Source organism: Anopheles gambiae, chromosome 2 (assembly GCF_943734735.2).
Source record: "Anopheles gambiae chromosome 2, idAnoGambNW_F1_1, whole genome shotgun sequence".
In the NCBI taxonomy this organism is placed as follows: Eukaryota; Metazoa; Arthropoda; class Insecta; order Diptera; family Culicidae; genus Anopheles; species Anopheles gambiae.
In genome coordinates this window covers 63063034-63076800 of record NC_064601.1, presented here as the reverse complement: position 1 = coordinate 63076800, position 13767 = coordinate 63063034, and the positions used below count along the sequence as shown (strand labels likewise).

General features: G+C 47.7%; 1 protein-coding gene across 3 annotated transcripts; it reads right to left on the bottom strand.

Moving 5' to 3' along the window:
- Positions 1 to 4894: 4894 nt before the first annotated feature.
- LOC133391356 (uncharacterized) lies at positions 4895 to 12481 on the bottom strand. Of its 3 annotated transcripts, XM_061645060.1 has the most exons (3): positions 12074 to 12481; positions 11918 to 12008; positions 4895 to 11821 (listed from the first exon to the last, which is right to left on the bottom strand). In XM_061645060.1, exon 3 carries the CDS (start codon positions 8679 to 8681, stop codon positions 6588 to 6590), a length of 2094 nt encoding a protein of 697 aa, XP_061501044.1. In that variant the 5' UTR covers positions 8682 to 11821; positions 11918 to 12008; positions 12074 to 12481; the 3' UTR covers positions 4895 to 6587. The 3 variants fall into 3 exon arrangements, with proteins under 3 accessions (XP_061501044.1, XP_061501043.1, XP_061501045.1); XM_061645059.1 differs by having other exon boundaries at positions 11918 to 12481; XM_061645061.1 differs by having other exon boundaries at positions 8693 to 11821; positions 11918 to 12481.
- Between the last annotated feature and the right edge of the window lie 1286 nt (positions 12482 to 13767).

Below are 13767 nucleotides of genomic sequence, written 5' to 3'. Positions count from 1 at the left end.
ACATTAAGTACGGACTGGAAAACGTGAGAACAGTCAGCCAACTTATGCTTCCAACACAAACGCTAAAATATGACGTACTACAAGAACGATACTCGCACTTGAAAGGGCTACCACTGCAGAATTACACACGCGCACAACCTCAACTGTTGATCGGATTGGACTATATCCGGCTTGGTGTGCCATTGAAAATTCGCGAAGGACGGCCACCCGAGCCAATCGCTGCTCTATGTCGACTAGGTTGCTCGATCTACGGAGGAAGTGCAAAAAACAAGGCACCAGCAGCGATAGTAAACTTTCATGTTGCACCCCAGTCAGATTGTAACAAAGAAGTCAACGACATGTTGCGAGACTACTTCACGGTAGAGGATTACTGCACGAAAGTTACAGATGAGAAACTGGACACAGAAGAAGAAAGACGAGCGAATCGCATATTAAAAGAAACAACAAAACGCGTCGAGCAAGGTAATCGCTTCGAAACAGGGCTGCTTTGGAATTCTGACTCCAAATTTCCCCGATAGCTACCCTATGGCAGTTAAACGAATGCAAGCACTAGAAAGAAAGTTCGCACAAATGCCGGCACTTGAGGCACGGCAAACTATATCGGAATACGAAGCAAAGGGATACGCACACAAAGCTAGCCTAGAAGAACTTTCATCTCAGGCAGTTGAAAAAATATGGTATCTGCCATTGGGGGTGGTACAAAATCCAAAGAAGCCAGGCAAGATAAGGTTGATCTGGGATGCAGCAGCAAAAGTTGCAGGAGTATCATTCAATCTAAGAATGCTGAAAGGGCCGGATCTTCTGGCCCCGCTGCCACAGATCTTATGTCAGTTTCGACAATTTCCAGTAGCAGTGTCGGGGGATATAATGGAGATGTTCCATCAAATCCGGATTCGTCACCCTGATCGCCAATCACAGCGCTTCGTATATCGCAAAAGCCCTTCAAATCCGATACAAATATATGTAATGGACGTGGCGACGTTCGGTTCTACGTGCTCTCCCGCCGCGGCCCAGTACGTGAAAAATCTAAATGCACAAGAATACTCAACAGAATTTCCACGGGCTGCTAACGCAACCATAAAAAACCACTACGTAGACGACTATTTGCAGAGCTTCAAGACAGTAGACGAAGCAATACAAATCGTGAAAGAAGTTAGTCTCGTACACTCTAAGGGCGGTTTCACACTTCGTCGATTCATGTCCAACTCAACAGAAGTACTAAAAAGCGTCGGAGACTCAGCGGAAGAAACGTCAAAGGATCTTATGCTAGAACGAGGGGAAAACACGGGGTCAGTTTTAGGAATGAAATGGAAGACAGGCGAAAATGCCTTCACATTCTCCTTCTCCTCCAACGAAAGTGTCCAGCATATTCTCCGCGAAGACCATATTCCCTCAAAAAGAGAAGTGTTGAAAGTCGTAATGAGCCTATTTGATCCTATGGGACTTATATCCTTCTTCCTGGTCCATGGGAAAACCCTCATTCAGGAAGTATGGATAAGAGGCATCGATTGGGATGATCAAATACCGGTCGATATATATAAACGATGGCGAGAGTGGACAAATCTACTTCCACAACTAGATAAACTACGCATACCAAGATGCTATTGACAATCCCCTTACCCTAGAAATATCGATGACATACAGCTGCATGTCTTCGTAGATGCAAGCGAAACCGCGTACTGCGCTGTGGCGTATTTTCGAATAGAAACCGAAGGACCGATCCAACTTAGACTAATAGGTGGTATAACTAAAGTGGCCCCCCTTAAGACGATATCCATTCCAAGACTAGAACTAAAAGCAGCCGTTCTAGGATGTCGAATGCTGTCCAGTATTATAAAGCAGCACTCCTTTCCCATAAAACGACATTTCCTATGGAGTGATGTAAATGTCTGCTTGGCATGGATAAAGTCAGCTAACCCTCGACGTTATCAACAGTTCGTCTCCGTGCGAGTGGGGGAAATACTGACCACTACAGATCCACAAGACTGGAGGTGAGTGCCATCAAAACAAAACGTAGCAGACTTGGCCACCAAGTGGAACACCGGCCCCGAACTAGTGATGGAAAATCCTTGGCTTACCGGTCCTCGATTCCTGCACGAAACAGAGGACCGATGGCCTCTGAAACAATCCATGCCTGACACCAACGAGGAGGTGAGAGTAACGCACTTATACATCCACTCGGGAGTACCAGCAATCGACTTGTCCCGATTCAGCCTCTGGAGAAAACTCCTTCGTTCTGCAGCATTTATCATTCGGTACAAAAACAATCTACGGAGCAAGGTTAAGGGGAAACCATTGCAACTCGGGGTTCTTAAACACCAAGAACTACGGAATGCGGAACTGGCATTATGGAAAATTGCGCAACACGAAGCATTCCCCGATGAAGTTGCAGAGCTGACTAAAACAATGGGAGGCCCTGAAGGACGACATACAATTGTTTCCGAATCCAGTCCCATCTACAAGAAGTGGCCTTTTATGGACGGTGATGAAATAATAAGGATGAGAGGACGAATCGGTGCATCCATATACTCCAGCTACGATGCTAAATACCCAGTCATACTTCCAAAGACTAATCATGTAACATTTCTTATTGTAGGTTGGCACCACATCCAGTATCGACACGCAAACAGAGAGACAGTGGTAAATGAAATTCGTCAACGCTTCGACATTCCCAACCTGAGAGCACTAGTGAAGACTGATGTATGCTCATACTGGGGTGACTGATCAAGACTCAAGGGTGACTGATGTATGCTCATACTGTAGAGTGATGAGGAGATATCCCAAGCTACCACCAATGGCTCCTCTGCCTAAGACACGTCTTGCAGCATTTACAAGACCATTCAGTTACACAGGTTTAGACTATTTCGGTCCGGTACTGGTACGAGTAGGACGAGCAAACGCGATACGGTGGGTAGCACTCTTTACGTGCCTAACAGTTAGGGCGGTCCATCTAGAAGTAGTCCATTCTTTGAGCACGGAATCTTGCATTATGGCAGTGAAACGATTTATGGCCAGAAGAGGTACACCATTAGAATTCTGGTCAGACAATGCAACCTGTTTTCAAGGAGTTAGTAACGAGCTTAGAATGGAGCTCGACGAAACCCTCGCGTTGACATTAACGAGTCCACATACTAGTTGGAATTTTATACCCCCAGCAACGCCACACATGGGCGGCGCATGGGAAAGACTGGTTCGATCAGTGAAAACGGCGATTAGTAGCATAATAGACGCGCCTAGAAAACCTGACGATGAGACGTTAGAAACCATACTGCTAGAAGCAGAGATGATTATAAATTCTAGACCATTAACATACATTCCACTAGAATCGGCCGATCAAGAGTCTTTGACGCCTAATCATTTTCTACTAGGTACCTCAGATGGATCAAAACCAATACTATCGCCAGAAGTAGACAAGAAAACAACCCTCAGGAGTAGTTGGAAACTATCGCTGTACATTACGGATCAGTTTTGGCAGAGATGGATCAAAGAATATCTTCCTGTTATTACAAGAAGAAGCAAATGGTTCGACGAGGTTAGGGAACTAAAACCGGGGGATCTCGTGTTGATAGTAGGTGGCACAACTAGAGGACAGTGGACTCGGGGAAGGATAGAGAAGGTAATACCAGGGAAAGATGGGCGAGTGAGACAGGCATTAGTTCGTACGTCGAACGGAGTACAACGACGATCAGCGACCAGACTCGCTGTTTTGGACGTCTTGGAGAACGGTGAACCCAGCCCTACAAAACCTTCCTCAAATAGATAGGGAGAGTTCACGGGTGGGGGTATGTTGCGACGAAACCGTTCGACACCCTTGGCGATTGAGTTCGAAAGTCTCACCGGGCGAACGCCAAGAGAAGTGCAATGAAAGACAGAGTAGACCGTCGGGAGAAGCAATCCAACCAGCGAGGAGAACGGAGCAGAATACAAATCCGCAAGAGTGACGAAGATTAGTAAGGAAGCGTAAATATTCAGATTAGTGAAGGGACGAGAAAAGTGAGTGAAAAAGTAAATTGGAATGTGATCGTGTATGTCATAAAATATTTTAAATATAGTTTCAGAACCGTGTCAAAGGCGGTTAACGAAAATTCATCCCAACATTTATGGGGTGGGGGTATGTTGCGACGAAACCGTTCGACACCCTTGGCGATTGAGTTCGAAAGTCTCACCGGGCGAACGCCAAGAGAAGTGCAATGAAAGACAGAGTAGACCGTCGGGAGAAGCAATCCAACCAGCGAGGAGAACAGAGCAGAATACAAATCCGCAAGAGTGACGAAGATTAGTAAGGAAGCATAAATATTCAGATTAGTGAAGGGACGAGAAAAGTGAGTGAAAAAGTAAATTGGAATGTGATCGTGTATGTCATAAAATAATTTAAATATAGTTTACACGGTTCTGAAACTATATTTAAAATATTTTATGACATACACGATGATTTACTTCTTGACGGTTTGCGGGAGATCGAGATGTGCCGGGTTTCGTGAGTATTGTAGGTTGCTGTGTCAAATTTGGTTGTGCCTGAGATGATCTCCATGGACTTTCCTTGATATAAGATAAAATCGCCTGAACGTCAGCGGATGGAGTAGCGGTTAATGCTACAATTAAATTAAATAACATTATTTTAATTCGTTAGCCTATACATTTGAACACTACCTTTTGTCTGTACATGTTTTTTGTCCATATAACATGACATGTTGGATGTATGTGCTGTCGGGTTCGATGATCGTTTTATGTTTTCTGGCTTATTTTCCGTTTTTAACGGAATCAGGGTCGGTACTAAAATGATATTAACAATATAAACATATGTACACAGTTATTCATCGATGTATACCTTTCAGAACAGTTGGAATCGGTGGTGTAAGCACAAGGAGGCGCGTAGTAGGCGTTTGTGAGTTCAGCTTTAACAATACCTTTATTTTCACGGAAAAGATTAACGAAAGTTGAACTATGTACTTAAGCAATTCTAATCAATTAGAGGAAAGTAAGAAAAGCAGTGAAAAATTAACTACAAAAAAGGTTCGCCTATCGCTCTCTGCCAACCCGTTCCCTGCTCGTACGCTTGCCGAATGCCATGGCATGTCCCGAACCCGAACCTCTTCCCTTTCGGCCTCTCGAGCACTCACCCACACATGCGTGGGTGTTCATCGCGTTCCGGCCACGATCGGGTTCGCCCGATCATTTCTACTCTCGCTGCACATTTCGCCCGGTTTGGTAGAACCCGTTGCAGGGCTCGCCTACTTAGAACTTTCTTTTCGTAACATCCCCCAGCCCGTGACCAATACGCTATTGGTCACCCTTTCTTAACTCTAATAAGGCAAGTTTAGCCACCGGCCTTCTGAGGGTTCCTGTGCTTGTTCGCACCCAAGCTTGTCGTGTCCGCCCGTCGGTTCCCGAAACCACACGTTCTACTAACCCTCTCTTCCACTGATTCCTAACACAACCGTCGACTATCAGAACCATGTCTCCTACCTCAATCTCTCTCACGGCCTCAAACCATTTGCTTTGCCGCGCCAACACCGGAAGATACTCTTTTATCCACCGTCTCCAAAATCCGTCCAGGATATGTCGCACCATTTTCCAGTTGCTCCGTAACCCCGTCTGAAGGCTAGTCGGTGCCACCGGTCTCTGCTTCACTCCCGATGAACTGCCCAGCAAGAAGTGGTTAGGAGTAAGAGACTCCTGATCCGCCGATTCCAGCGGGATGTACGTCAGAGGGCGGTTCATTCCCTCCGCTTCCACTATCACCGTAAGCAGCGTCTCATCATCGGGTGTACGCTGTAGTTCCGTCATCGTACTCATAGCAGCCTTCACCGATCGCACCATGCGTTCCCATACCCCTCCCATATGGGGTGCGCCAGGGGGGTTGAATGTCCATCGGGTGTTCGCGTTGGTAAAGGTCGCAGCTAAGGCATCGTTGCCCTCGTCGATTTCCTTCCTTAGCTGCTGGCTGGCTCCCACGAAATTCGTCCCGTTGTCGCTGAACACCTCAGCGGGAGCGCCTCTCCTGGCCACAAAGCGTCTCACTGCCAGAATACAGGAATCTGTGGAAAGACTACTCACGACTTCCAAATGAATTGCTCTTATAGTTAGGCATGTGAAAAGCGCCACCCATCGTTTCTCCTGTGCTATTCCTCTCCTAGTCCAGTCCCTAGTCCAGTCAAGTAGTCCAGTCCCACAAATGTGAACGGCCTCACGAATGCAGTGAGCCGCTGTTTCGGTAATGGAGCCATCGGGGGGATCTGTGGCAATGTTCGTCGTATATGGCAGAACACGCATTGCCGAACCACTTTTGAAACCAACCGTCTCATCTTTGGGATCTGGAAATACTGCCTCAATTCGTTCACCACGGTTTCGTTATTGGCGTGTCGAAACCGGCGATGAAATTTGTCCACCAGCAGGTGGGTTATCCATGCGTCACGTGGTAATACGATTGGGTACCTGGCAGCATATGGCAGTTCCGGAGCTGCTCCAATCTGTCCTCGCATGCGCAAAACACCACGCTCATCCACGTAGGGTAAGAGGCCATATCTATCCTTAGGCACGGTACTCCTTCCTGTTCCCTCACCGACACTCAGGACTCGTACTTCATCCTAAAAATATTCCCCTTGCGCTTGCTTCCCCGCAATCGTCTCCGCTCTCTCCAATTCGTCTTGAGAGAGGATCCCAAGGTGTAGAGGGGCTCCTCCCACCTTTCTCATCAAATTGTCCACGTACCTGACAATCCACGCCAACGTCCTGATCATCCTTTCCAGGCGGCTGAAGCGTTCAGCTTTCAGAGGGAGAAGTCCAGGATTCAACTTCTCACGGTGAAGGTTGACCCGCCGTATCTCTTCCTCCGGAGTAGTTGAAACGAGTCTTCTCGTCGGCCAAGACTCTTTATCCTGCAGCAGAAATGATGGACCCTGGAACCAAATGCCATCCCAGTTGAAGTTCGCACGCCCTTTCCATTTGGTAGCTTCGTCTGCTGGATTGTCCTGAGTGGGCACCCATCGCCACTCATTCACGTTGGTGTTCTCCTGAATCTCCGCCACTCTATTCGCGACAAATGGCCTGTAATTCCTAGGGTCGGCATGTATCCATGATAGCGCCACCGTGCTGTCCGTCCAGAGCACCCGTTTTTTAACAGGAATCGGGTGATGCTGTTCCGTGGACTTCAGAAGCCGTGCACCTAACAAGCAGGCTTGTAACTCCATCTTTGGTATCGTCAAAGGCTTCAGAGGGGCAACCTTTGCCTTTCCGCATAGCATGGTACAATGCGGTTCTCCTTCAGAATCGACGACCCGTAAATACAGCACGCATGCGTACGCTAGCTGGCTGGCATCCACAAACAAGTGTAGTTCCGCATTCTCGTACACTTTCTCTCGTGTCTCCGGGAAGTAGCACCTCGGAATCCTAAGCTGGGCTATCAGAGGAAAAACATCCACCCATCTACGCCAATCTCGCATTTGACTGGGACTGATGGCCTCATCCCAACCGGTACCAGCTCGCCAAAGGTCTTGAATCAAGATCCTTCCATGGATAGTAAAATTTGCCAACAGTCCAAGCGGATCAAAAAGTGACATCACGCATTTGAGCATTTCTCGCTTGGTAGGGGTACGCTCTGTCTCAAATATCTCCGCCATTCCCACGCACGCCTGCGTGTAAAAGGACAATTGGTCCGAGCTCGGGTTCCATCGCAATCCGAGCACCCGTTCTCCATCATCCGCCGTAGAGGTCAAACTCTTCATACCGGGACTGGAGCTTTCGCCGCCCAGCCGTTCCAAAACAACCGGATTGTTGGAAACCCAGTTCCGGAGTACGAACCCGCCGTTCGAGAAGATTCCCCTGACTTCTCTGGATACTCGACTGGCTTCTTCGAGTGTTCCGAAACTATCCAAATAGTCGTCGACATACGTGCTGGTCAAGATGCCACGTACGGCACGAGGGTATTTTTCGGCATGTTCCCTGGCGTTCCGGTTTTTCACGTATTGTGCGGTGGCTGGGGAGCAGGCTGACCCAAAGGTAACGACGTCCACGAAATACGTTGCGATATCGTCAGCATGATCTTCCCGCCACAGGAACCGCTGCGCATGCTTGTCTTCGTCGCGCATGCGTATTTGCAGGAACATTTCCTTGACATCAGCGCACACCGCTATCCCGTACATTCGAAACCGGAACAGCACCCCTGGCAAAGAAATTAACTCGTCCTGCCCCTTCAGCAACATGTCATTTAGGGACGTACCTTGTACCTTAGCAGCGGCGTCCCAGATGATGCGCACCTTCCCTGGCTTCTTCGGATTGGTAACCACTCCCAATGGCAGGTACCAAATTCGCTTCGAATTACACTCTGCAAGCTCAGCAGACGTCGCCTTGTGGATGTAACCCTTTTCCATCATATCGGCTATGTGATGGTGCACCACGGTTTTCAGCTTAGGGTCACGTTCCATTCTTCTTTCCAGGCATTCTAGCCTGCGACGCGCCATACCCAAGCTCGAAGGAAGCTCCACGTTGTCTGTCTTCCACAACAGACCGCTTTCAAACCGATTACCAATCCGCACCGTCGTTGTTTCCAGGATCGTCAGTGCTCTTCGTTCATCTGGATCAGGCACGTCACTGGAGACTGTCCCGAGTTGCTCCAACTCATAAAACTTGCGTAAGGCCCCCTGGATGGTGGAGTTTTCGTCCGATGCTCCACACTCGCACATATGCAGCACCCTTCCGATTTGGCTTCCAGCCGTCTTTCCGTACACACACCATCCAAGCCGAGTCTTTACGGCAACCGGTTCCCCTGCAAGGCCTTCACGCGTCTTCAGCGGCACCGCCAATCGAAGGTTGTCCAGCCCGATCAACAACTGTGGCCGAGCATCACGTTACTCCGGTAATGGCAGCTGCTTAAGATTTTCCCATCTCTCGTCATCCATCGTGAAAGTTTGCTGTGGGAGGCTAAGGCTGGTGACAGTCCGCACAGCTTTCAGGGTGAACCTTTTTGTCGACGTCACAGGTCCGTAAATCGATCATCATCGACGCCGGCTCGACCCTAGTCGTATCACCTGTCCACTTGATACATAGAGGTCGTCTATCTCCCTTCACCCCTAACTGCTTTGCCAGGTCTTCGTCCATCAGCGTCATTGACGAACCTTCGTCCAGGAACGCGAAGGTTTTTATCATCACTCCGGGTCCATACGCTGTTACTGGAACGATTCTAAAAAGCGCCGACATCGGATTCGACTGATGATAATTATTTATTACCTGGTGCGTCTGACTTCCACTGGTTCTCGGGAAGTGCCGCCGTTCTCGATCTGCAGTAGAAGGCGACTCTATTGATGTATCCGGGTCGTGTAGAAGCGCGTGATGTCGGAATGCACAATCGTTGATTCCACAACGAGAGCGATTTTTGCACGATCGCCAATTGTGCTTCTCCAGGCAGCTAAAGCACACCGATAGCTCACGCGCTCGCCTCCATCGATCCTTTACCGGCAGTCCTCGAAAATTAGTGCATGTCGACAACACATGCCCCGCGACGTTACAGGATACACACCGCCTTTCAGCCGCGCTGGACGTTGTCGCTCCATCTGGATCCACGTGTGCGTGGACGTAGCCCTTCGTAGGCCTTCCCTTGCTGGTCCCGCGCACTGAAGGAGAGTCAATCGTCGTCAGCCTCGCAGCTTCTTCGGCCAAATCCTCCATGTAGTCGCTGAATGTGGACAGATCCACCGATGTCATTCCGAGATGCGACCAACGCAACTGTTGATCCGTTGGTAACTTGCCGACCACCTCTTGCAGCAAGAGCGGGTTGGTGATATGCGCACGTTCACCAGCCGCAACCATATGGTCCACCATACACTGCACTGCTTCCCCATACTCGACTAAACTGTCCAGCTTGTCAGTTTGGGGCGCCGGAATCTTCCGCACCTTCTCGATGAATGTTTTAATTAAGTGCACCGGCCGCCCATATTTGGAACGTAGCTACTCGATAACCTGCGGAACTACGTCCGGTAACACCAATCGACTCCGAACAGCTTCGAGGGCAGGTCCTTTCAGGCTCTTTTGCAGGCGTAGTATATTCTCCCAATTCGAGTATCCACATCGCCTGGTAGTATACTCGTAGTGCGATATAAAAATCGGCCACTCAGCGGGATCACCGGAGAAAACTGGGAGCTCTTTAGAAACCATGTGCCGCGCAGCCTCTTGTCGTGGAGTTAGGTCTGGTTCCTCTTCTTCTTCTTCGCTGCGTTTCACTGTTCTCTTTTCAGTCTGAAAAGAGTTAAGTTGTGGTGAAATTGAAAAAGACTTATTTTCCCCAAACCCGAGAAGTGCTTCTTCCTCCTGCACGAGCTTCAGCTGCAGTTCAAGCTCCATGCGCCGTTTCTCCACCTCCTATCGCTGCTTCAGCACGGCGAGTTGACGTGCCACGTCATCACTTGCCGCATCCAGGTTGAGGTTAGGACACGATCCCCTGTGCACGAGGTTCGATGAGACAGACGTTTTACCTCCGTCGGCCTCATCGAGCGATGAAAGCGGCCGCCTCTTTGGTGTCATGACCGGGCGCACCCCGCCTTCCGTCGCAGCAACCTGGTTGAGGTTATGTACGGGTCCCTCTGCCACGTGGGTCGATGTTCCTGGCGCTATCTCGTCGTTGGCCTCTTCGAGCGATAAAAGCGGCCGCCTCTGTGGGTTTGTAACCGGGCGCGCCCCGCCATCCGTCGCTGCTTCCAAACTAAGGCTACGAACGAGATCCCCATCCACGTGTTTCGAGGTTCCTTCCTTGGGCTCCTTATTGCCCCCGCGTGGCGATGATTGCTCTCTTAGTGTCTTCCTGGCACACTCCTCGCACAACCACGCACATTTCTCCACGGCTTCTACGGATGCCGTTATACCGGCACACGAGAAATGCCACCACGCATCACATTCATCGCACTGCACGTACAAAGTGTCGTCGACCTGGTTACCGCAAGCCTTGCAACCACGTGCTTTCTTCGGTCCCATTGTTCTTCACTATTACACTTAACGCACTGAAGAACCCTTTTTTGTAGGCAAAAGAGTGTAAGCACAAGGAGGCGCGTAGTAGGCGTTTGTGAGTTCAGCTTTAACAATACCTTTATTTTCACGGAAAAGATTAACGAAAGTTGAACTATGTACTTAAGCAAATCTAATCAATTAGAGCAAAGTAAGAAAAACAGTGAAAAATTAACTACAAAAAAGGTTCGCCTATCGCTCTCTGCCAACCCGTTCCCTGCTCGTACGCTTGCCGAATGCCATGGCATGTCCCGAACCCGAACCTCTTCCCTTTCGGCCTCTCGAGCACTCACCCACACACGCGTGCCCAGCCAACAATTTCCGAAGGCGCCCCGTGTAAAAAATTTTTACTTTAAGCTTTCCTTAAGTTTTTACACTAGCAGCAGCTAAAGTAAAAACTTTCAGCACGGCACAAACCGACGCACACATTCAAATGCTTGGATTGCTGGTCCTGCTTACGCATACATTTGTATTTATCCCTCCCCTTATATTTTCGGATTGCTGGTTGTAGTAGTGACGCTTTTTCTTTTTGCTTTATGCACACTTTCGCATGCTATTTATTAGTGTTACTCTTTCCACATGCGTTTTGGCACACTCACACTCTGTATACGGCAGGATGCTTCACCCCTTCCAAATGCTGCGGTTGCTTTCTATTACCCTTCCTCTCGTTCTTCCTTCTACCCTCTGCGCTAGGATATCCTCGACTGGTGCTGCGCGTGTTCAGCCGGCGCCTGCCTGGAAATGACGTCACGGACTGGTGCTGCGCATGTTTAGCCGTATCCTAGGCGTCCTTGAAGTACGCTCTTCTACGACAGAGCTGTAATGAAATCTGTTGATGAAAATTGATCAATAATTAATCCATGTTTTTTATAACAAAAAAACAAACTAAACAATATTTTGCACATAGGATTATAGAAACGATAACCTTTATATTTTAAAACCGGACACCGTTTTCCTTCTGTCGATCGTTTTGCGGGATGTTGGCAACCGTCGATTAACATGCGCGTGCACTGTAACTTTTTAGACGACAAGCGTTAGTTGAATGTATCCATTGAAGCACACACGAGGATAAGAAACTTACCTTAGAAATTTACAAGGATAAATCATTCCATAATTGAAGAAGAAGGAACACGGCACAAAACGTAGACGAGCAAAGTACGGGGCACAAGAAATCACACATCACTCCAACACATCCTTCCACAGTGAAAGTTCTGGACAGACTGAGGATGCCTAACACCCGGATGAGTGTGATAGCAGAAAAATCATGGGAGATCGAGAGAGATGGGTAGTCTCGGTTCAGCGGAATACGCATGCAGATGCATGCGTGTGTGTTACTCGAAGGATATCGATTTCCCCTTCTCCCGTTTTTCGTTCATAGGCCACACGATCGGCGTTGTGCCGTCCAAAATCTAGAGAAAGAAGACATGCTCTCTCGCTTTGGCACACAGGAAAGTTTTCCAATAGCTTCGGTTTTGCTGGTTGGGTGGGTGTTCATCGCGTTCCGGCCACGATCGGGTTCGCCCGATCATTTCTACTCTCGCTGCACATTTCGCCCGGTTTGGTAGAACCCGTTGCAGGGCTCGCCTACTTAGAACTTTCTTTTCGTAACAGGTGGTTTTTATTGTGCTGGCTTTTTCGCTGTTTTAACTGTAATAGAAATTGTAAAGAGGTAGTAATTTGGTTAACTTAACACTTCTGCTGTTACGTTCAAAACGGTGACTGACACTGAACGTTTTTCTTAGACCACATATGGTATCGGTAAAGTACGGCATGGATCATAGCTGAATGCTAAATAACGCAGTTGATATCTTTATATATTGTTCGGCAACAGTCAACGTTTTCTAACAAACAGCATTATTATTCACACATCACTTACTTTTCTTACTTGGAACAACATTTTCCTGTTTAATTTGCACCAATGGAGGTCGCTTTGTGCCAGTTTTTTCACATCCATTTCTCTCTACCTGAGTTCACTGTTAGCGAACAAGAAAATCAAGTAAGAAACTGCATTTCCCATTGACGTTAGAATACATAACACAATAATATTATACATACCAAATGAGTTTATTTCCGATTCAATTTATAAGCACAGACAAAATCACAACCTTCACTGGTAGAGCATAACAAGTTGCCATTTTTTATGTGTAAGATTGTTATAATTATAATACGTGAAGTTGTTACAACTCTGATTGCTGTTAAAAATGATAGCCTAATAGTAACAATATAATTTATTTACACTCATGAATTATCAATGAGTGTTATCTTTATTAGCAATTGCTGTTCTTTTTTATATTTGTTCAAAAATTGTTGCTTTACTCTTCTTCTTCTTCTTTGGCTCAACAACAGATGTCGGTCAAGGCCTGCCTGTACCCACTTGTGGGCTTGGCTTTCAGTGACTAATTGATTCCCCCCCATAGCAGGATAGTCAGTCCTACGTATAGCGGCGCGGTCTATTTGGGGATTGAACCCATGACGGGCATGTTGTTAAGTCGCACGAGTGTTGCTTTACTAATTACAGGGTTTTCGAGGATTATATAGACATGTTCTGCGAGTTGTAGATTCGTTCAGGCATATAATAGACTCTTTCAGCGAGATATAGAATTGTTCGGAAGTAGGCGTTGACATGTTCGGTTATACTGTAGAGCTGTCACTTTCGTGCCCCTTGGACTGCAGCTTGGATCGTTCTCATCAGGAGGTAAACAAACGGTATTCGAAAAAATATGCTTTTCTCAACTAATTCATGTATTAAACAGCTTGAGGAATGATTATTAGCTA

What these genes read in the sequence shown, in the direction of transcription:
- LOC133391356 (XM_061645059.1), bottom strand. Translation starts at nt 8,681, where the DNA reads ATGTGCGAGTGTGGAGCATCGGACGAAAACTCCACCATCCAGGGGGCC.